Raw genomic sequence first — 25072 nt, 5'->3', positions numbered from 1 at the left:
TTTCACTTATCCAAGGCCAGCACTGCCCAAGGAGATCCACACAGCTATGGAGATGAGCCTTGCCCTCCCACAGCCTGGTGCATAGAACACAGCTTCCAGCACCAGTGACATTTCACCGCTGTTGAGGGTAAGAAAAATGGGTGGAGACCCATAAACACTTCTGCCAGGATAAGGCAACAGGGAGAATATAATTATTGACATTGAATGCTAGCCAAAGCCCCTGGGTTGATAACCTTGCTTTATGGAGAAAGTGACTAAAGGTGCCTGTTGGTAAACATTCACCTGAAAAGGCTTCAAATGTCCACCTAATGACAAGTACTGTACTGGTGTATACATTCAAAGGTCTCATTAAGTAAAGAAGTCTATTTATTAAGGGGTGCCTGGGTGGCTCAGTTGGTTGAGTGTCTGACTATTGATTTCAGTTCAAATCATGATCCCAGGGTAGAAGGATCAAGTCCCACACCGGGCTCCACGCTGAGCATGAAGCCTGCTTAAGATTCCTTCTCTTTCTCCAACCCCCTTCCCTGCTCACGTGCTCTCTGTCTCTCTAAATAAATAAATGAATAAAATAAAAAAGAAAGCCATTTATTGAGTTAACCACCTAAGATACTTACATAGGGATATAACGGGCTATAATAATTAAAGCTTACACTTCCTGAAAAACTTTCAGAGCACATTAGATAATAGAGAAACTGGAGGTGCGGAGGCATCTTCAGTACAAAGGTGGGGCATAAGTTTAAATTCTATGTGTCAAAGCACAATTTCGCAACGAGGCATTCCACTGGCCTATCTAGACACATACCACAGGGCCAGACTATTTCCTGCAGCCAAGAAAGATCAGAAAATAATTTGAGGTATCAAAAAAAGTCAACTTGTTGAAGAGAAAAGGTGAGTTAAATTCTCTCTGGACATGAACGGCACTAGCCAGGGGGAATGAAGGTTATTCCAGTTGTGTGTATTAGCACCATTTTTTAATAATCAAAGCCTGGGAGAAAATGCAGGACTTTAAGGTAATCAACCTATAGATAAATGAGACTATTAAGGCTCTCCCAATAAAAATGTACATGGCATCAGGGAAGGCCACACATAAGTTCCAACGTCGGGATCAGGAAAGCTGGGCTTCAGTGGCTGTTCTCACACGGGCTAACTGTGATGTGAGGCAAGCAACTCAGTGCCCAGGGCCCCTTTCTCATCTCTAATGTGGTCTCATGAAAATGGCTGCAGGGGGAGGGGAGGAACTGACCGGAAAGGAGGTGAGAGAACTACTGGATGCTGGAACGTCCTCTATTAGTTTAGGGTGTAAACAATTGGCAAAAACTCAGACTTAAAATCTGTGCACTTTGTTTCATGTTAATTATACTTTCATTAAAAACAAACAAAAAAAATGGCTTACAAGGTTTCTTCTGGTACTGTGATTCTCTGACAACTCTCCACATGAGGCCCTCGCCCCTCTTCATATTGTACATTTATGAAGTCATGAATAGTCCTCTATGAAAGCAGTATGAACTCAAAGATGCTTCTTCTCACACTCACCTTCGACCGTTCATTTCTATAGCTGTGCCTGCTCCAACCCACTCTTAGTATCATCAGCAAGTCAAGCATTTGTAAATAGCTATTCCCTGTGCCCAGGCTCATAATCAGGGTAAACATTTTAATAGTTAAAGATTAATAATAATGCTTGATTGTTATTTATAAATAATCCATACTGATGAGAATTAAGAATAGTAAACAATAACTCCTACCACAACTGCTATTGAACATTCACTGTGTGCCAAGAACTGTTCTGAACACTTCATGTGCATTATCCCAATTAATCCACACAGCATTCCTGAGGAATAAGAACTGTTCTTTTCATCACATCGTGAGTCACCACAAGCTCCTCCCTCCCGACCTTCCTTCCCCACATACTCCGTTAATCTTCTTGAGTAAATTTGGATCCTAGATTTTTCTAGAAGCTGAGCTCAGCTGCTCTGTGGTTCTCTGGTTTCCTGCTCCTCCTTGTCAATATTGCCCATTAATATTGCCAAGAGTGGGAAGAACTGGTGAAATAAATGTTAGGTTGGTAAATGATGGGAACCAGACCACTGGTTCCCTCTCCTGCGATTCCTGGGCTGAAATCATTTCACATGAGGTCTTTCCAAGGAAGAAGAGTGACCAGGTTTTATTCAGAATCACAAGATTGGACACTGCCTACAGAGGTTCTCCTCTGGTCCTCCTCTTGTTTCCAGAATGAGATGTATGGAAACTAGCTGACAAAGACATTTCCCTGTCATAGGCTCAAAAGGAATCACCAAAATTTCCCTTAGAGATGCAGGTCCTTTTTTGACAGTTCAACTCAATCATTTAGTAATGATTTCCTGCATTCTTGCTCTACTCGAGGCACCCCAAAGGTGTGCCACGTATACACGTAGGAATAAATTTCTGACCCTACCTTTGAAGAGTTCACAGTTTTAATGGAAGAAAAAATTTAAAATTCTGGTATATACAATGACACTCTAAGATGTTTGGACAATTTATTAACATATTTTAGCAAGCAGAGTAGATGCTTGCATACCGTAAAAATCACAAGTGTTCAAAATGCCACCACCAGCCACCAGTGAGCTGTTGGCAATGATGACAATACATACGCAGTGATGCAGTCATATCTGAAAGCTGGATGCATTTCCTAGGGGAATTCTCATATAATGCAAAGCAAAATGCAGGATGTACAATAAAAGCCAGAAAGCTGAAATATACCAGGGAGCTAGAGCTGGAGAAATCAAACCAAGCCAGGAAGATTTGGAAAGGCTTCTCTACAGCAAAGCGTGTACTGGAAATTGGCATTTTCCCCTATGATTTATATATCATTCGTTCTTTCCTAGCCTTCCAAAGACACAGAAATAGGGCCTCACCCTGCAAGGTTCACAAGGCAACTTTCCACAGACTCCACAACTCTAAAGAAAACTGCTTTCCCCCCCCTCCCCCCGCCCCCTGCCCAAGCTTTCCCTTCTTTAGGATGAGCAACCTCAATGCCTTTTCTTTGTGGTGCCTATTTTCCACGCTTTTAATCATTTTTCCTGAGTTCCTCTGGACTTTATCCAAGTTTCCGTGTCATGCTTAAACTGTATGGGCCCAAAGCGAAGACAATGCTTTAACAAAGGCCTCCAGAGGTTAAACATAATAAAAAGATTCCTCTGTGGCCAGAGAAGGTTATATTGCAGCCGAAGAAAATTAATAAAACTTTCAATGGTTTACCTAAGTGCCTTCTAATTAACGTATTTATGAAAATGCTCACCCAGAGTGGGCTGGAGCACGTGTGGAATTGAGCTGGAAGAGGGAATGTTCTTCCTATAATTTAGCCCACATGAACAGTGATCAAAAGTTCAGTGACCAATACTTTGGCCAAATTTCTGGGACCCAGATGAACACTTTAGGTAAATGAAAGCCTGTGGTATATAAGGCCCCTATAAAAGTTACATTTACGTGCATTGAACTGGTGGTCTTGGGAAGGTTTGAAGTAGAAGAGGGGGGTGGGGAAAGCAAGGGGACCAGATGTGAACATAACCGAAAACACTGTTGCAGTTGGCACTTCAGAGTACCTTTGTTGGCAAACGTAGCATGGAGCCAGAGATTTAATGGATAAAAACACAAAGCTACCCTCTGATGACTAAAGACAGCACACATGAAGCACGCAGCCAGGGAAGGATTAAGCAAATGCAAGCTATTATTTTATCAGCAGTACATTTTTGATAGACAAGCACAGTGATAAATGAAGGGAAAACTTAGTCATAGCATGTCAGACATGGAAGGGAGTGTGGGAAGGACTCCGTTCCTCAGGCCTCTCCACACAAGGACATGCTCCCCTGGAGTGGCACCTCTGACCTCTCTCCAGCTGCTCTGATTGGCTTGGCCACTCTGGGCTGCCTTTTTTCCTATCTGCTTGCCCACAGACGGGGTACTTTTTGGCCAAGAGGCAGGCTGCGTGTATCTGTGTTGTGAAGGCCGGAAGCAGTCCAGGTAGGCAGGTAACTGTACGGGTAAGTTTGTCTAGTTTGGAAATGGAGTATTAGAAAGCCCACTGTGACTGTATACCTGAGTATTCCCAAGTCCAGCTTCTGTCAGTAACAAAACCTTTACTGTGCTCTCCTTCTATGGTGTCTCAGCTGGCTATAAACTCTAAAGGACAACATCCCCTTCCCCTGAACCCCAACAGGAATTTCAGATGCCATCTCTTCCCAGAATGCCCAATGGAAATGGCCATGGCTTCCTCCTTCACAATTATGGGCGCAAAGTGAAAAGCCATCTCCGTTGTTACGGGCAGTAGACAGAGCACATAAGAAGTGGTCCTGCCCGCTCCCCAACCTCGTATCCCTGGGAATATGGCTAGAAGGAAAAAATAACAAATGTCTTTCTTTGCCTTGCACTACAGCGCACGGTTTTCAACTGCACACCTCCTCTAACAGTCAAGCAGCCCTGAGGCTGTAGGTGAAGAAGAGCACAGTGCTTCTTCATCATGAAGAATTTGACAACCCCAAGCAAAGTCTTTATTCTACAGAGCAGCACAGTACAGCTTTGCCCCAGGAAACCTACCCAACCAGTAGGGACAGCACCCTCATGCTCAAAGGCAGAATTCTCAATTTCTATCTTCCGTTCCAAGGCAACTCATTCCAATCAATAAGAGTGACTCAGACATGGCAGTGACTCTCCAGGTGGGAAGGTGGATCAGACTCCAAGTAAGGCATGGACATTATACACAGTCTTTAAAACTCCCCAGGAAAGATTCTGAATCACTTCTATAGGGGATCAAGCCCAGATGGGAATCCAGGTGTTGTAACTCAGTAGAGATATGAACACGGACACATTGCTGTCTAAAACCTCAAAACCTTTATCTATAAAATGGAGATAATAAAGCCTATCTATCTTATAGGCTTATCCTCAGGACTAATCAAGATGACATTTAAGTCAAGACTTTTCCTGATTTCAAGCATCCAATGACTTCTCTATCATTTTGGGATAGGCTAGGGTATGTTGCAATAACAAACATCCTCAGTGTTTCAGTAGCTTAACAACAGAAAAAAGTTTATTTCTTGCTCCTAACAAGTCCACTGAGGATCGCACTAACTCTCTAGAGCACCTGTCCTCCCTATGCAGAAATTTTGCCACCCAAAACAGAGTAGGCCACATTGGCCTACTCTGAGCTCAATGGCAGGAAAGGGTCTCACGTGCAAGTAAGTATTCCCACATGAAAGTAATATGTGTCACTTCTATCCACAACTCTCCTCTTCCCAAGAGTGCATAAGTAAAATCCAATAAGCAATCTAGGATACTGTGTATAGCTCAGGGAAGACTAGTCCAAAATAGGCAAGTTACTAAACAGGAAGTGGAAATCCCTTCCATTCCTCCAAAAACCAAAATGCAAGCGGTAAGACATGCCTGTCATAGGAGAGGGCTCAATGGCTTTATGTCCTAACAGTACCAACCACCACTGCAACCACTGCAGTAAGAGTGGAAACAACATGGCAAAACACAACCAACACAAGGGAATTTGCACTAAAAGCGTACCTTGGTTGGTTTACTCTGGGCTTTCTCTACCAGAAGGTACTGGACATAGTGACTGTGTATAAACAGGAAAAGTGGTTAAACTAAGCTGGGTGTACAAGTCCCAGGAATGAAGCATGATGCAATAATGCACAATTTGGACACTTCGTACCTCCTATGTCCATTCCCTTCCTCCCTTTTGGTTCTCAAAGCTAGAAACAGTTGAAGGTCTGGGGAAGCTGCAAGTGAATATCCAATGGCCCACGCTGATTTTTAAACACTTTAAACTGATTTTCTCTGGTCCACTTTGAAAAAGAAGGAATCACTACTCAAGTTAATGGAGTCCTAACCCAGGAGGTTACTTGTAACCATGACCTTGTGACAAGCTACCTTGTGTCCTGTGCTCCAAAGCAGACTGACAAGCCCCACTGACGGAGGGCCACCCCTACAAACGCACTGCTAACAGCAGTCCTTGGAACGAAAACAGTAGAGTGGCCTACAAAGTAATCCAGCAGACAAGCAACTCCTCTTTATTGTGTTTTTGACCAAATTGGCATTGAAAACCAAAATTAAAAAGTGTAGAAGGAGGGAAGGCATTGAATCTGAGGATTCTGTTGACTTAACCAAACACATAAAAATATTTCACCTGACTTCACAGCGGATTTCATATATACTTCTTTTCTTTTCTTTCTTTCTGCATAAACAATATGCCCACATTTCTGCCTCTCAACTCCCTTTCCCTCCCAGTAGGGTTTTCCTGCTTTGATTAATCATATTTTGGTTTAGTTTCTCAGCAGGGATGACTCACATTCCCAGTGCTTGGAATAAATGCATCATACTGCTCCCTTAAGTGTTTGTTTTTCAGCAAGTTCCCAAATACCAACCTGAAGTCGGCCTCGGAAGGTGACAGAGATCTCTCTGCTGCCAGATCATTGGATGAGCAGGTCTCTGGCTTCATTTCTGTCCAGGATCCCACTGCGATTGTGAAGGTGGAGGCCGGCATCGGCATGGTTACATAGTAATGCCAGCTTGAGCACCCTATAAACAGAAGGAGAAAAACCATAATGAGGCCAATGAATGGTTCTGGACGTCACTCTGTACCTTTTCGCTTTAGGCACTTAAAGAATTTGTGTGATAAGATGGCATGAGCTACTCCTGGAGATGGGTCATATCTACTGAAGGGGCATCACTGCAGTTCTCAGGCAGAGCCTAGAGGGATGACGGTTTCAGGGCAGCTAAGGAAGTTTGTATCTCCTTAAAGACCAGGGATCAGTTTGAAGCACTTCAAATGAGGCTATAAATAAAGGGCAGTACTTGAGATGGTCACGTAAGGGCTACAAACACATAAAGGGCACAGGCTGTATGCTGCTATAGAGACAAGAACATCTTTTGTTCATACATATTGCCTAGAGCAGTGTTTGGCATAAAAAAAGATGCTCTGCTGAATACACAGATGAAGAAATGAACACATGAATGATCACTACTGTGTTGCTAAACTATTTTGTCTAAATTCAATTTAAGTCCATCTAAAATGGATATGGTAGAGAATGGAGAGACCAGGGAAGGAAGATACCTGGGTTTTAGTTCCAACTCTGAAACTAATTAGCTGTGGAAGCTTAGGTTTATCCCTTATCCTTTTTATCTGTTCAGGTATTGGGCTGCTCCCCCATTCCTTAAGGAGCAGATGAAAACCAGGCCTAGAGAGTTTCAGGGGAGCCAAGGACTCCCAGCTAGTTTGTAACAGGCCTGGAATTTCAGCTGAGGCTCCCCACCCCAGCCAAGGGTGTGCGTTCCACTTAGGCCAAAACATAGTGAAGGTGTTTACAAAAAAAACAAATGACTGATAGCTTATAACACTATACTTCTTACTTCTACGATGGGAAAATGCTTTCACTGTTTCTGATATCTGAATGCACCCTACAACCTGATCTAATACAGTATTTTTTTTTTTTCCTGAGCATCTGCTATAAATTGATGATGTGCTTAAGGAGAATTCATATCACCTCTTGTTGTGGAACACACTTCTCCTTTCCTCATGTTCCATGTAGGGAATTTCCATTACTCAAATAGCCCTAGCCTCTCTTTCAGCCCCATACTAATTCTTTTGCAGGAGCTATTCTTGTCATTTTTTTTTTAAGTAAATATATATTTTTTTTAATGTTTATTTATTTTTGAGACAGAGAGTGACAGAGCATGAACAGGGGAGGGGCAGAGAGAGAGGGAGACACAGAATCTGAAACGGGCTCCAGGCTCTGAGCTGTCAGCACAGAGCCCGACGCGGGGCTCAAACTCACAGATCGTGAGATCATGACCTGAGCCGAAGTCGGACACTTAACCAACTGAGCCACCCAGGCGCCCCTTTGTCATTCTTGTTAAAAGTTTTAGAGGGCCATACACTCATGGAGTGGCCTGTGATTGTCCAATATGATCAGTGAGTGGATAAGATGTCAAATTCAGAGTCAAATAGTAACATGCCCACATTGGCCAGCAGACCTAACATGACATTTTTCAAAGTGTTTTACCTGTAAAAATCAATAATAAAGGTTAGATTTCGATCTCCCTATGCTTGTCTTCTCTGTCTCTCAAGTCATTTGAAACTCCAAAAGCTAGAGGGGTCATTATTTATTATCCCCTGAAACTACCAACTTAGATCCAAAGAAACAAAATTTTAGGGGCACCTGGTTGACTCAGTCAGTGGAGCACAGAACTCTTGATCTTGGGGTTGTAAGTTCAAGCCCCATGTTGGGTGTAAACATTACTTAAAAATAAAATCTGGACCAGCTGGGTGGCTCAGTCAGTTAAATGTCCAACTCTTGATTTTGGCTTGTATCATGATCTCATGGCTTGTGGGATAAAGCCCTGCGTTGGGCTCTGTGCTAACAGCAGAGCTCTCTCTCTCTCTCTCTCTGCCCCTCCTCCCACTTGCACGCGCCCGCTCTCTCTCAAAATAAACTTAACATAAAATCTTGGGGTGTCTGGGTGGCTTAGTCAGTTGAGCGACCGACTTCGGCTCAGGTCATGATCTCACGGTTTGTGAGTTCGAGCCCCGTGTTGGCCTCTGTGCTGACAGCTCAGAGCCTGGAGCCTGCTTCTGATTCTGTGTCTCCCTCTCTCTCTGTCCCTCCCCTGCTCGTGCTCTGTCTCTGTCTCAGAAATAAATAAACATTAAAAAAATAATAATAAAATCTTTTTTTTTTATGTTTGTTTATTTTTGAGAGAGAGAGAGACAGAGCATGAGCGGGGGGCGGGGGGGGGGGAGGGCAGAGAGAGAGAGGGAGACACAGAATCTGAAGCAGGCTCCAGGCTCTGAGCTGTCAGCACAGAGCCCGATGAGGGGCTCAAACCATGAACCGTGAGATTCATGACCTAAGCCAAAGTCAGATGCTTAACTGACTGAGTCACCCAGGCACCCCAAAATAAAATAAAATCTTAAGAAAAAAATTTAAATAGAAAACAAAGGCTTAAACATAAAGAAAAACTATGATATCAAGTTTGAATAAGTATGATAGGACATGAAGTTTGGAAGTCACTGGAGGAGATATTTGATGAAAGAATATAGAAGGGCATACTCAGAACTACTGGAAACCCATCACAGAGGCAGCCATGCTCCCAAACCTGTTTGTAAGTTCATCCTGCTTCTGGAGTCAGAACAGCCACTCTAAGAAGCTGAAGGCACACTCCTCTTTAAAGAGACAACCAAATCCAGTGATGTTGGAGCCAATCCGGTGATGTGTGTAGCTTCTACTCAGCTTGAAAGAAAGCCACAGCTTTAAAGAGAACAGCTGCTCTGATCCCCAGCCAGTAAGAAGAGGGTAGAGACAGTCACAGCAGACCTAATAAAAGCATGACACGGACTCAGCATGACACGCTGCACTGAGCCCACCTCCCTCGTTTTCCTACCTTCCCTTAACTACCTCATTCCCTGCAACCTGATGCCGCCCCATGGTTGCTCCATGAAGACCTTCAGTTTGGACCGAACACGATGAGAGGTTGAGGGGAGGCTGGAGATGAAAGAAGGGGAAAGGAGTTGTGGGTGAGGAACTAAATCTTTGGAACAGCCTCAGTTTAAAAGAAAAATCTTGACTAACAAAATTCTTTTCATCAAAGGGCTGTGGTCTGGTCATGCTTTCTGTGACGTACACTTTGCAGTGTTTACCGTGGGCCATTGAATTTTCCTTTTAAAAACTTCAGACACTGGGCATTCGATAAATGGCAATGGTGAGGCTTTCAGGTAAAAATGGAAGACTGAACACATGAAGCTACTTTTGCCTCCTCCCAAAGCCCAATTAAAGGACAGTAAAAGGATTTTTTTTTTTTTTTTAAGATTTTTAAAATTTTTAAGTAATCTCTACACCCAACATGGGGCTCCAACTCACAATGTCAAGATCAAGAGTCGCACACTCCAATGACTGAGCCAGACAGGCACTCCGTAAAAGGATTAAAAAAAAAAATCCATACACCAAGAAGAACAGGGAGAATAAGATAGGAGACAGTAGCTGCAAAATACTGGAAGCTACCATGCGGATGGAGGCAGGGCTAATGACGCAGCCGATCTGAATCCTGAGTTGGCAACGGAGAAAGACAAGAGCCACCTCATTTTATCCTCTAGAAACCCCAGAAAGCTGGGGGTGGAAGAAGCACAAAACTAAGCAGGCCTGGCTGAATGACCATCTAAGAAGGGCTTAGATCCCCAGATGGACTCCCCTACTCCACACACCTGTGCTAGTTCTCCCCCATACTGCCCCCCACAACACCCCAGCAAATAACTGGAGATTTGTTTTCTATAGAGAGTAAGAGAGAAGGCCTCTAGACTAGGGGCGGCTGTGGGTGGGGGTGGGGAAGAAGGGAGGAAACTGGCACAGTTGAAGGCAAATAAATGGGATTAGATGAACATATGCATATCAGATGCTGAGACCACCAGCCAGCTTCTCATTTGGTTCCCAGAGTGCAGGCAATCAGTCTTTTACCCTCCAGGCAGAGGAATGAAAAAGCTGAACAGCCCAAGAGAAGGCAACTAAGGAGACTTAAGTTGGAGGTGTCCTATGATCAGCCTATAGTGAAGCTAGCTCACAGCTGAGAAGCCCTACGTGGGCACAGAGCTTCCGGTCAGTATTTTAGTCCCTACTCCTGAATGCCTACAGACAAATCAAGCACTTCCAGGACATCTAGAAAGCCTCTGACGTGAAACAGAGATGAAAACGAGCAACTTGAAGGTCAGTGGTCTTGCGAGGAGAAGAAAACTTCAAAGAACACCAAACATATACCCACTAAGTATACACTGCTAAGTATTGCAGTGCTGAAATAAGAAGAGTATAATATAAAAAAGGAGCATTCCAAAGTAAAGAGAATTAAAACCACGATAGAAGAAAAGAAAAATTCAATAAAGGTGTGAGATGGAATGGAAAGCTGAGGAAATCTCCCAAAAAGTAGCGAAAGAAGAAAAAAAAAAAAGAGGGAAAAATAGAAACCAGTTCCGCAGGCCCAATATCCAAGTAATAGAAGCTCCAGAAAAAGACAACAGAGAAAAGAGAAAGGGAAAAAAATCATCAGTTAAAAAATTTGAGAAGATTTCCTCAAATTTAAGGGGCCATGAGTTTCCAGATTGAAAGGGCACATAACCCAGGACACTAGATACAAATCAATCTACATCAAGATACATCATTTTGAAATTTAGAACCCTAGGGACAAAGACAAGATTCCACAAGCTTCCAAAAAGAAGGAAAAAAAATCAACATATAATAAGGACATTTTCAGACATGCAGTTTCACAAAAAATTCACCTCCCACGTATCCTATTCTCTGGAAGCTACTTAAGTATGTAAAATATGCTTCACAAAGATATAGTAAACCAAGAGGAAGGCAGACAAGCCAATACAAGAGAGAAGCACAGGGAATCTGTAGACTAATGGAGAAGGGTGATCCCAGGCGCCAGCTATGCGCCCAGCAGAGAGGGTAACCCAGCTCTGCAGCAGATTCCAGGACCCTGGGAAAGACTGCTTCAGGAGGAAATTGATAGGCAACTTGATGTATTCGAGCACCTTAGAAGATTGAAACAACTTTCAACACCTCTGGGGTTGGTAAATACTAAGCAAATAGGAAAAACAAACAATAAAACAATGATTAACGCCATGAAAAACTAACATGTTGTACAGAAACAATAACATAATCAAAGCTGTACAAGACTCAGCTTCTAAGAACATAGATATAATGATGTGAAGAACATTGATCTAATCAAGGTTATGAAATTTATTACATCGGGACGATGGGATTTGGGGAAGGGGGTATGTGTGTTACGAGGGCATGGAGAGAGCTAAATCCTCACCTGCCAGAGTGGGAAGATCAACCTGAACAGTCCTGCATCTTACTGAACAACATGGACATATATATCAGATAATCAGCTAAAAGATGTGAAAGGGGTTACTTCTGAAACAGAAGAAATACAGTAGAGGTATTTTGGGGAGGAGTATAATAAACCCAATAGAACTATTTCACTCTTTGAATATGTGCCTTTTTAGTATAAAAAAATAAAAATAATCAGTCAACTAATGAAAAAAGAACAATATTTTTGGTCCTAAGGTTATACTGAAATGATAACATACAACTCAGAAGTAAGAGGCAATTTAGAGATAAGGAAGAGGTACTAACCTATTAGAAAGTCCTTCTAAGAATAAAGCACTGGCAATGACTCTTTGGATATGACATGAAAAGCACAAGCAACAAAAGCAAAACTAGACAAGCAGGACTACATCAAACTAAAAAGCTTCTGCACAGAAAAAAAAAAAAAAAACAACCCACAAAAATCATCAACAAAATCAAAGGGCAACTAGAGAATGGGAGAAAATATTTGCAAACCACCTATCTGATAAGGAATTAATATCCAAAACATATAAGGAACTCCTACAACTCAACAACAAAAAACACGATTAAAAATGAGTAAAGAACCTGGATAGACATTTTTCCAAAGAAGATATTCAAATCACCAACAGGTACATGAAACCACGCTCAACATCACTAGTCATTAGGGAAATGCAAATCGAAACAACAGTGAGAGATCACCTCCCACCTGCTAGAATGGCTACTATCAAAAAGTCAAGAAACAACAAGTTTTGGTGAGAATGTGGAGCAGAGAAAGGGGCCTGTTGTGCACTGTTGCTGGGAGTGTAAATTGGTGCAGCCCTGTGGAAAAGAGTATAGAGGTTCCTCAAAAAAATTAAAAATAAAACTAACATACGATCCAGCACTTCCTCTTCTGGGTTTGTGCCTGAAGAAAATGAAATCACTATCTCAAAGAGATTTCTACACTCCTATGTTCATTGCAATGTTCTTTACAAAGGCCAAGGCATGGAAACAACCTAAGTGTCCATCGACACATGAATGGGTAAAGAAAGTGAAGTATACGCGCACAATGGAGCACTACTTGCCATAAAAAAAAAAAAAGGAAATCCCGCCATTTTGACAACATGGGTGGACCTTGGAGGCATTATCCTAAGTAAAACACATCAGACAGAGAAAGACAAATACTGAATGACCTCACATATTTGTGGAATCTAAAAAAATCGTCAAACTCACAGAGACAGATTATAAATTGGTGGCTGCCAGGGGTTGGGGGGCAGGGGAGGTGGCAGAGAAATGGGTGAAGGTGGTCAAAGGAAACAAACTTCCAGTTACAAGAGAAATAAGTTCACAGGGTGTAATGTACAGCAAGGTGACTACAGTTAACAATCCTGTATTGTATATGTGAAAGTTGATCAGAGAGTGGATCTTAAAAGTTCTTAAAACAAAAAAAATGTAATTACATGGGGTGAAGGATGTGTTAACTAACATTATTGTGGTAATCATTTTGCAGTATATACAGATATCAAATCATGACGTTGTACACCCTAAGCAATGTTATATGTCAATTATATCTCAGTAAAGCTGGGAGGGAAAAGAGAGGAAACCGTGTACACAACAGGCTTTCTCCCTACACTCTGCATTGAAGTTTTGATCTGATGTTTGCTGTCTCTTTGGTTCTTGTACCATACAACTGGCACATGGGCAAGAGGAGGCTTCTGGAAACAGCAAGAACTAGAACTGCTTTCCAGAGAGAACAGTGCTAATGGAATAAGTGGTTTCTGCTAGATGCCTATACAAGGTCACAGAGAGGGCCCAATCACATCCTGTCCCAGGGCCTTTACTGGAATGTCTGTATCCTAGAGGTGATGTGGGGAGGGCACTGGAAGCCAGAAAGAGATGTGGCAGGGAAGAGGGAGAGATCAATGTGTTTGTTTTATTTTATTTTATTTTTTTCGGGCAGAAACCTTAAACGACCTGAAGTTTGGGAGTGAGATAGCAAAAGTGATAGCAGAACCTCAGTCAAGCCCAGCAAAAATATATCCAAACTCCCACTGCTCCCTTGTAGTCTTCTCTGAAGTTAAACAATGGAAAGAAAGGATTTGGGAGGCAGGGGCAGGATGTATTGAAAATATCACTCAGGGGCGCCTGGGTGGCGCAGTCGGTTAAGCGTCCGACTTCAGCCAGGTCACGATCTCGCGGTCCGTGAGTTCGAGCCCCGCGTCAGGCTCTGGGCTGATGGCTCAGAGCCTGGAGCCTGTTTCCGATTCTGTGTTTCCCTCTCTCTCTGCCCCTCCTCCGTTCATGCTCTCTCTCTCTGTCCCAAAAAATAAATAAACGTTGAAAAAAAAAAAATTAAAAAAAAAAAAAAAAAGAAAATATCACTCAAACCCATATCTTAAATGTTCAAGATGATTTTCTTCTATATGATCCTCAGGATTTTTCATTTTTTAAGATTCTTAAAGTTCCTTTACTTAGTGGAGGTCATTTAGAATAAACTGTTTCATATTTCGAGCCTTAACAGCAAAAAAGTTTCTCTAGGCTACCAAGTGACGGTTAAACAGGGGCGGATCAATGCGCTGGGCCAAATAAAAACTGGCTAGAAACGCGTTTCCCAAAGACCCTTGTTGGACCCTTCACAGAGGCTCCCCAAAGCTGTCCAGCCCTGGGCTTCTTGCCCAACCCTGGGTGAATGTTGGAGCGACCACTGTGACAACTGAACGCTTTCAGTTCTCTGGGGGAGGTTTTTACTAGTTTCTTACTATGAGGGCATGTCTGGTAGAAAAGTCTCATTGGGGTTGTCTGTTAATGGATTATTCCACTGAGCCCAATCTTGTATGAAGACTGCCCACTGCCACAGGGAGCTAGCTGCTCAAGGAATACCTGATCTCATCTTCGAACCCAACAGCAAAAAATGCAAGTAACAAGGTGGAAATACTGCCCCAGAAAGCAGAGCATGCATTCCAAAGACAAAGAGAAATAATTTCTGGATTATCTATTGTTTGGGATAAGCCTACCTTGCAAAGAGAATTGATGAGAGCTTATTTTTTCTGAATATGTCCATTGATTGAGTTCCAGCTCTGGAATCTGACTGCTGGGGTCCAACTCCCTGAGCCACACTTACCAGTTTGGGCACATTGCTTAATCTCTCTATGCATCAGTTTCCTCATCTATAACAAGGGAATAATCATAGTATCTGCCTCATAGGATTATGTGAGGATTAAATTAGATAATATATATAGAAATCACTCGACATAGTAATTGGCACATAATAAGTGTTGAAGAAATGTTAACTGCTGTTGTCTTTACAACTACCTCCCCCTGTTGCTTGGGCTGACTGTCTGGAGACAGAGACAAAGAATGTTGAAGGTATGGCTGCCACATGTGCACCAAAGCCTGTGGCCTGATGAGGCCCACATATGGGGGTTTAAGGTTGAATGGCATTAAAACGCAGTGCACACAAAGCGATCCATTTAAAGGAGAATGACAGCCCAAAGGGGGCATCCTGTATGACTTCATATAGAATGGGCCATTTGGAGACTATTTAAATGGTGTTTACTTTAAATGAGCCATCCTCGATGAAACAGACAGTGAATGCCTTCATTTTCCTTTTTGATTCAATCCACTTGCCCTAGACTCCCTTGCTACACCAGCTGCAAAACAAAGAGAACACGCTGTACTTGAATTAACCCAGAGTTTTTCCTCTGCAAAGGCCAGAAGCCCATCACACCACTGGATGATTTCACGGCCAGGCCGGATTCATTAGCAAGACTAACAGGGAGGGGGGAGGTAGGAAGGGGCCCAGAGGAAGTGGCACTCCCTAACCAAGCAGGCTTGAGCAGCCACCCATCTTGCCTCCCTTCTGGGCCTCCTCAGAAAGCTCCTGAATACCCCTTCACCACCTCCTCAAACTGGAACTTACTAAGGGTGGAAAATTCTTATACTCCGATGGTCTCACGGGTAAGACAGATACATCATATCAAGTATTGTTCTTATGATCACAATAGCAGCTGCTATAAGATCCAAATAGACCTGTTCGTGTCCAGAACGGAACTGAAATTTTCTTTGAAGATGATTGTATTTTTTGTAGGTATGATAAGGATTTGAAATAGGTCACTTTTTAAATCATAAGAGGCAGTTCAAAATTTAGTTTTAAAAATTCTTATAACTGGAGTGTTAAAACAATTCCCTTAATTATTTTCTTATTTATCACATTTTAAAACACCGTCCTACGAATGGTTTTAAAGGTTCAGTCTTCCTCCATCGGAAGAGGAAAGAGGAAAAAGGAAGAATTTGATGGAATCAGCCCATGGAGGCAGAGAGAACTTTTTTACACTAAGCCTGTAAAAAACCTTGCTCATTATTTGGGAATATCACTTTTATAAAAAGAAAAGCAGAAGAAAATTAAGATACTGTAGTCATTTTGACACATCAATTATGCCCACTAATAGTGAATTAAATACAAAATATATGAAAAGTCATTATCCTATTCTTAGGGGAGTCTTGGAAATACAAAACACACTGTAAAAATACAGCCACCCCATCCACAACCACCCTGCTTCTAGAGGCAAATGCAGATAATTTATCTTTGCAAAGTTAAACATCTCACAGAATTTTTTTGTTATTTAAGGAGTTATTGTTTTCCCTGAAAATTAAAACAGGCACTTAAATTCTTCCTATTAAAAGCTCTCACTTTATCTTTTAAACCCTTCCACTGTAGGTTAGACAAATAACATGAAGCATTTGGAAATATCAGATTGATACATGCTTTTACTTAACATATCAGGTTTCTTTCCTCAATTCTTCTGTAGCCCCTGCTTGTTTCCTACCTCACGACTGATTTTTTTTTCTCCAGCCCCTCTTCTTAATTTCAGAATTTCCTGCCCAAATTATTCCATGCATCAAGCTATTTTATGATTTTGCAGTATCTTTGTATTACAAATTAAAGGTGCTTAGTAAGGTGTATAGGGACATGCGTATAAAGGAAAATGTGTATTTTTATGTGTATAGAGATAGTCACACCATACACAATGCGCAGGTTATATACGTGTTGTGTTTTTTTTTTTTTTTAATAATCACAGATAAATAAAAAGGAGGGAAAGGTCCCGGTTTGGGTTGCTCTTCCTCTCTTGGCTTGCCTGTCCAGTGCTTGGGTCTTTCAGCAAACCCCAGCCCTTTCTCTTTCAGTACTTTTGAGCTGCTGAGTCTACACGTTCTGGTTTTATGAGCTAGTGCCACCCTCTTGAATACCCATAGCGTGACTGTCTTTCGTTAGTTCTTCTCTGCTGTTGCTCAAGGGCGGGAACTGGCACCAGAACAAAGGAGACAGTAAGAATGCCCTGGGCTGGTATGCACCAGCACTGCCTAACCAGGGCCAAGTGCCAGGTCATGCCACCACTTCTCAGGCACTGATGCCACCCAGCAGGGCTTCGGGTTTCCTTCCCCGCAACATGGTACTGCCTGCGGCACAGGACTCCCCGAAGAGAATGACCTTCAAGATCATTCTTGTGAACCAGGTAAAAGAGCGCCACCTACTGAACTGAGAACACAAGTACCTCCATTGGTTTTGAGGTTTTCCCTCGCGGTTAATGAATACCTAAAGGAATACATCGCATTTCACCAGGCTTGTTATTCCACATCTCACCCACCATTCTGACCTGTGACACAGATTACCCAGTTCCCCTTAAACTTAAGTACCAAATGGGTCACCAAACCAGGCACCAAATCATACTGCTCCAGATGGTCACAGGTACACTTGAGAACTTTATTCACATGAGAACATTCATGAATGTCAAGCCTAAGACAAAAATCCATAGCAAAAAGAATCGGTCCATGCCTGTTGTAATCATCATTACCCAAAAGACATCATGATGACTTCCCGTATGCCAAATATGATAAGTACAGCACGAGGAGGGCAAGCAAGAGCCAGTCAGAAGCAAGTCACAAATGAGAAGAATGAATGGACAAAGATTTAGAAAGTGCTGAGACATGACGTGAGGCCTTAAAGTGAGGGATGTAACAGAGCACAACACTGTCTCGATCACCAGGAGCTTTTTAAAGAGGAAAAGGTGAATGCATTCACTCTGTACTCCTATCCCTTGAAACATATGTATGTGTGCTAGCTCAGAATACAGTTTCCTCAGTTCTAGAAACAAGGAGCTTTCTCTACGTTGCATTCTCTCTTTGTGGTGAAAACTCTTAATCATAACCATTCCTAAACGTCTTTTACTTTATCATTTCCTTATACGTAATTCCTGGTTGCATACTGTGGGAGCAGTCTAAGTAGTATTGCTCATTTTGAGCCATCAAGAGGAAAGAAAGTTGGCTTTCAATTGCACACAGGAGGGTCTGGACCCTGAAATCCTGGCTTTTTCCTGGAATTTCCCCACACAAAGTCAAGAGAGAGAATGTCAGAGACTTAGTCTATTGGGCAGGCCAGAGTAGCATTTTGCCCAGGATGAAGTAATGTCTACAGTTTCTTACTTTTGCACAGAAAAATGAAATCAGATACTATGCGAGGGCACATAGAGTTTTTAACACCTTTCTCTTGTTCATATGCTTCTTCTCCTACTTTTGTAAGCAGCTTAGGTTAGTTTTATTCATTTACATCAGGCTTTCCATGAAAAATAAGTGGAATGTTTTATTTATCTAGTTAGTAGGAATACACTAAATTAGACTCTACAAAAATAAAACTAAATTAGACTCTACAAAAATAAAATAAAACTAAACTAAACAAAAGAATTGCAGAACAGGGAAAAATAAGAATGTTGTGCCAGTTCTTTTTTCTTTTATTATCTATTGAGCCTAGGAAAAAAGGCATAAACTCTAAACAGAAGCGTAAGTACAGAAATGACCCCGAAATCTTTTTTGTTACTATTCAGTAGTGCTTTTAAATGCTCCTTCCATGAACTTCTATCTGATTATACAGAACACATTTTTTTAAGCAAGTATTGAGCACCTATTACATACAAAGCACTTTTGGGGGGCAATGGGTCTCTGTGCATAATAGTTGAGCTACATTTTGGCAGGCAACAGAGGCCAACGTAACATACAAGCTAACATTTCTATCTGCCCAAATGAAATTATGCTGGGGAAGTTAAATAATAAAGGGGCCAAACCAGCCAATCTAAATCGATAGCTTTGATGTAGCCTTCTTGAAAAAAGGCTAGTGACTTCTGAGCTAATAAAATTCTTATGATGGTCATCATGCTGCAATCTAAACCATTAGTCTCCTTTTTGTAAAGAGCGAAGAGGAATGATTTCCCTCCTGTAGCAAGGGCTCAGAGGTCCATCTTCCGATGTCTGTCCCCTGCCCAAAGGCTGCTGTCATTTCTGTTGCTGTTATCTGCCTCATTACATTATGCTGCTCCCAGGTGCTTTGCTTCTTTCGGGAAATCAGCTGGTGCCTGCCAAATGTGCTAATCACGCTGATGTGTCACTGTGATGGCAACTGTGACTTGGGGGCCCAGTTTTCCGCTCATGTTTTTTAGGGGAGCTCGTCGTTTTAAAGGGCATTGTGCACAACAGAGTGGAGGACCTAGGAGACCACTCTACAATCTAGAAAACATAACTTAGAAAGGAAGTAGTATCATCTTGTAGCCACATACCCTTTTTCTCTAGGGAGCGCACAGAAATTTGGAGGCATTATTCCATCCTCGAGATAGCCATTTTGGAACTAGCAAAGAGCTCTGCTAGTACTCTTTTCCGGTTGTCCTTTGGAAAACCTCAGCTGTGGTCTGTAGGGGAACTGCAGTATTAGGTATTAGTATGAGTATTTTTCCTTGTCTCAGTCAATCCTTTCTCAGTTTGAATTGGTAAAGTCTACTCCATGATATCACGTAAGTGTAAGTGGTATGAACATAAGCAAATCCCAGTAGGCATCTCCTTTATTACAACTCTGCCCTGAATTGGTTAATTCTGAAAAAAAGATTCTCAGATATATTCCTGCAGGCATGAAAAATTTCCATGAAAATTTTAAAATCAATTCTTGTTCTAATTTTGATAATCTTCAAATAGACAATTATAGACAGATACGAAAGGGGTCAGAAGGCTTTTTTTCTGTAATAAGCTAGTTAATAAACATTTTAGGCTTTGCAGGCCATACAATCTTTATCACAACAGTTCAGCTCTGCCACTGTAGCACGAAAGCAGCCATAGGCGATGGCCATGTTTCAGTAAAACTTTATTTACAAAAACAGGTAGCAGGCCAGATTTGGCAAGCAGGCTGGATCATCCAGATATAACTGAGTACTGGTAAACAATTTCACAGTTTACATCTGCACTAGTGTATATGATTGCACAGGGACATGCAAAACTGCTTTAATTATTGAAAGATAACGAGAAAAGAACATAAGGATGATGTTTTTGGTGAATAAGGACTAGATGACATAATAGTATGCTGTGTAAACAAAAGCTTTACAACACGTGGAAGAAAAGCGGTGGAGGACAAGATCCTTGTGTGGCTCAGGGTAGAAGACGCACAATAATCTCAACAGAACCTTCATGGAGCTGTCCACACTACAGTTATAGTGAGGGGCAATTTCATTTCAGCGAAATAATAATCTTTACATTAAATTAAGTTGCTAATTTGAATTTCATTGATTTAATAGTTTGGTCTATGTTTAGTTTATATTTGATTTTGGCTTTATAGATGTGTAAGAGTTATTACATAATAACAACATATATAACAAATATTATCGAAATATATAATAATAAATATACTGACCATATCACATATATCATAATAATATATATCATCAATAATATATCCATAATGTAATATAACATATATTATGTAAAAGTTTATACCCAGTCTTCTATTTATACTTTCTAAAATATCATTCTAAAACAAGTAATTTAAGTCAACTCCAGTGAATCAGGGGATTTTTTTTTTCCCCTCTAAAAAGACAAATAATACTCAAGTTTGAGAAACACTGCCAAACACAGCCTTTATATCTGAACTGCAGAGCCAAATTATGAATGAGGAAGTATGTAGCCTTGGTGAAGTGGGAGGAGGGAGAGCCACACAGCATCCGAGGAAGTGTAGTTATCACAAGTAAACCACAATAGGCAGCCACAGAGCCTGGAGGAGTTCAGGTATCAGTGCCTGCTTGAGGCTGTGGCATTTCATATACTCAATCAATTCAGCATGTCACGGAACCACATAGGGAGGGTAGAAAAAGATCCTGTGTGAGCCCAGCAGAAGTTCATTAGACAACTTGCAAGAAGGCACCAGAGCCTGGATAAAGGAGCGGTGTGCTTTGTAACCTCTCCTGTGATTAACAGAGAGAGGGTTTTAGGCAGCATATAAGTAGACAGTGAATGGAATGCAGGGAAATCCATAGACTTTATCCTGTCTGTTGGTACATAGCAGAGAGGAAAGCCATGAACACTATTAAAAAACAAAAAACAAAAAACAAAAAACCTCAAAATAAAGGTCAAAGAAAACATTGTTCTAAGGACTCAGAGGAAGAACAAGCCTTGGAAGTCAATTTACAAGACCCCAAACAAGTTCAGCAAACTGGCATTCCAATTATGATACAAGATATAACTTCTATTAAAAAAATAGTAAAAAACCACGCGAAAGCAACAGGCTGAGACAGTGGAACATAGTGAGATCAAAAGACAACAAAGTAATGAGATAAAAAAGATGAGGAAGGATTGCAAGAAACTGTTACAGAAACAACTTAATCTGTAATGGAATTACTACAGAACAAAACGTCTCTAAGGAAAATCAGTGTTATATTATAGACTACTAGTAAAAAATGAAAAGGCAAGCCATACAGACTGGAAGAGTGTATTTGCAATACATATATCAGACAGAAGGCTTATATCTAGAGTATATAAAATATTGTCACAATCTAATAATAAAAACAACCAAAAACCCACATTTAATAAATGAGTGAGTTGAAGAGATGTTTTTTTAAAGGAAGATATAGGAATGTACAAAAAGCACATGAAAAGTTGCTCACCATCATTAGCCGTCAGAGAAATGTGAATTAAAGCCACAAGGAGAAGTTTTTTACCACCAGCTGGAGGGCTAAAATTAAAAGGACTGACAACACCACGTGTTCTGCTGGTGGAACAGAAAATGACTCCATCACTTTGGAACTAGTCTGGCAGATACTTACAGAGTTAAAATATACATATATGATCCCACAATTCTACTCCACGATTACTCAGAAATAAAAACCTATATCCGCAAAAAGACTTATAATTGAATGTCCACAGCATATGCTCTGTGATGGTCAAAAACAATTCAAATGTCCCTCACCAGGTGGGCAGATAAAACAAAAAACAAACAAACAAAAACCCCTGCAGTTCATTCATATAATGGGTGACTACTCAGCAATTATCTTATTTAAAAACACAACAATGTTCCAAGCAAAGTCCACCCCCCGACATGGGGCTCAAACTCACAACCTTGAGATTAGAGATATGCTCCACCGACTGAGCCAGCCAAGCCCCCTCCCCCCCCCCCCAACCAATTTCCTTAAAAGAGTAAACTATTGGGGCGCCTGGGTGGCTCAGTCAGTTGAGCATCAGACTTCAGCTCAGGTCATGATCTCACGGTTCGTGAGTTCAAGCCCCGTGTCAGGCTCTGTGCTGACAGCTCAGGGCCTGGAGCCTGCTTCGGATTCTGTGTCTCCTTCTCTCTCTGCTCCTCCCCTGCTCGCGCTCTGTCTCTCTCTCAAAAATAAAGATTAAAAAAAAATTTAATAAAAAAATAATAAAAAAGTAAACTATTGACACCAACAACAATATGGATGCAACTCACAAACATGCAGAGCAAAAGCAGCCCAACATGAAAGAATAAGTCCATTTATGTGAATCCACAGGAGACGCAGAGACATGGAAATCAGAGCAGTGGGAGACTGGTGTGCGGCTGGGGAGAAATGACTTAAGGAGAGATGGCAAAGGCATGGGGAATTTCCAGGGGAACAGAAAGAGTCTACATCTTCATAGGGGGGCTGATTAATTACACAGAGATATATATTTGTCACACCTCATGAACAAGGCTTAAATGAATGAGGTATAATACAAAAACAAAATATAAAGATAATATCAGTCCCAAACCACAAACTGTATTAATTAAAACTGGGGAATGTGGTAAGGGAAGAGGAGAGAAGTAAATGCTCATTTAATTTATTATTTGATAAAGAGTGAAGTCAAGAGCTATCAGTTAACTAAATTGTGAAACATCCATTTACAGAATACTCTGTAGTCATAAAAATAATGAGGAAGTTCTTTATTATGTTCAGATATAAGATTAGCTATAAGACACATTTATTCTAGAGGAGGAAGCATAATACAAAAAGGTGTATAGCATGTTATGATTTGTGCAACAAAAAAGGAGAAACTATACCATCCACAAAGAAAATTGGTCACCTTGATTGCCTTGGGGAACAATTACTGGGTAGGTGGAAATTAGGAGCAAAAAAGGTAACTTTATTGCAATTTTCTTGTCCTTTGTTCATTTGTTTAAAAAATTTTCTAATTTTTTTAACATTTATTTTTGAGAGAGAGAGAGAGAGAGAGCAACAGAGTGTGAGTGGGGGAGGGGCAGAGAGAGGAGGAGACCTGGAATCTGAAGCAGGCTCCAGGCTCTGAACTGTCAGCACGGAGCCTGACGTGGGGCTCGAACTCAGAAACTGTGAGATCCTAACCTGAGCCTAAGTAGGACACTTAACCAAAGGAGCCACCCAGGCACCCCGGTCCTTTGTTCATTTCCAAATGAGCCACGTAAATGTGACCAATTTTTAAAAGTAAAAATTTACTTACTTTTTAAATTAAAATTATAATTATTTTTATTACTATTTTTGAGAGAGAGAGAACGTGAGCTGGGAGGGGGCAGAGAATGAGGGGGGACAGAGGATCAGAAGTGGGCTCTGCTCTCTGCACAGAGCCCAACGCGGGGCTCGAACTCACAAACCGCGAGATTGTGACCTGAGCCAAAGTCAGATGCTCAACCAACTGAACCACCCAGTTGCCTCAAAAATAAAATTTTTGGGGCGCCTGGGTGGCGCAGTCGGTTAAGCGTCCGACTTCAGCCAGGTCACGATCTCGCGGTCCATGAGTTCGAGCCCCGCGTCAGGCTCTGGGCTGACGGCTCAGAGCCTGGAGCCTGTTTCTGATTCTGTGTCTCCCTCTCTCTCTGCCCCTCCCCCATTCATGCTCTGTCTCTCTCTGTCCCAAAAATAAATAAACATTGAAAAAAAAATTTTTTTTTAAATAAAATAAAATTTTTAAATATATTGCTTGTTTTGTTTGGCTTTGACCTTGGGAATCAAGTAAACAGTCACTGAACCTTCCACTACATGCATAAAACTAGTTTCTGACACAGGAGATCTCACAAATCAAAAGATAACACTTGTCATGATGAGCACTGAGTACTGCACAGAATTGTTGAATCGCTAGATTTTACACCTGAAACCAATATAACACTGTATGTTAACTATACTGGAGTTAAAATAAAAAACTTAATTTAAAAAAAGGAGAGGGGTGAGCCTGAGTGGCTCAGTCCGTTGAGCGTCCAACTTTGGCTCAGGTCATGATCTCATAGTTCCTGAGTTTGAGCCCCACGTGGGGCTCTGTGCTGACAGCTTAGAGCCTGGAGCCTGCCTCAGATTCTATGTCTGTCTGTCTGTCTGTCTGTCTGTCTGCTCCTCCCCCACTCTCCCTCTCAGTTTCTCTCTCTCTCTCTCTCTCTCTCTCTCTCACTCTCAAAAATAAAGATAATTTTTTTGTTTTAAAAAAGGAGATACTACAAGTCAGCAAAATCTAATAAATGATCTTGGAGCAACTGGTTTCCTATTTGGGAAAAAAAAAAAAGTTTAGTTCTCATTTCATACAGTTGACCAGAATAAACTGCCAACAGATTAAATTACAAAAATTAAACTAAAATTTAAGTAAAAATATTAGAACAAAGCAGATGAATCTCAGAGCAACAAAAGACTTTCTAAGAGAAACTTGACAGATTTGACTACATAAAAATTAAAATCTCCTCTAGGTCAAAAACATTATATGAAATTAAAAGGCATATTATAAACTAGGAAAAATACTTTCCACAAATATCATACGAGATTAATTATTTTATTTTATTTTATTCTTTTATATAGGAGATGAGCTTACAGATTTGTTTAATATAAGTTTTATGTGATGAGGGGGCCCCATAAGGAAACAAAGAGCCAAAGAAACCCTCAGCCAGTGTACTTCTCTGCTAC

The 25072-nt window shown here is 41.2% G+C and overlaps 1 protein-coding gene across 15 annotated transcripts in view; it reads right to left on the bottom strand.

Annotated features, from left to right (window-relative positions):
• Positions 1-25072, bottom strand: part of LOC123593803 (aminopeptidase O (putative)) — a 344225-nt gene that overhangs the window by 265402 nt on the left and 53751 nt on the right. For all 15 annotated transcript variants that reach the window (XR_006710542.1, XR_006710538.1, XR_006710539.1 and 12 more), the window contains exon 4: positions 6402-6555. Coding sequence is in view for 9 of the 15 variants with exons in the window: in XM_045470318.1 (XP_045326274.1) it covers positions 6402-6555 (154 nt within the window). In the remaining 6 variants the exon portion in view is untranslated. The remainder of the gene's footprint in view (positions 1-6401; positions 6556-25072) is intronic.

Source organism: Leopardus geoffroyi, chromosome D4, assembly GCF_018350155.1.
Source record: "Leopardus geoffroyi isolate Oge1 chromosome D4, O.geoffroyi_Oge1_pat1.0, whole genome shotgun sequence".
Lineage (NCBI taxonomy): Eukaryota > Metazoa > Chordata > Mammalia > Carnivora > Felidae > Leopardus > Leopardus geoffroyi.
The sequence above is the reverse complement of the archived record's forward strand: the minus strand, read 5'-3'. Positions and strand labels throughout refer to the sequence as shown.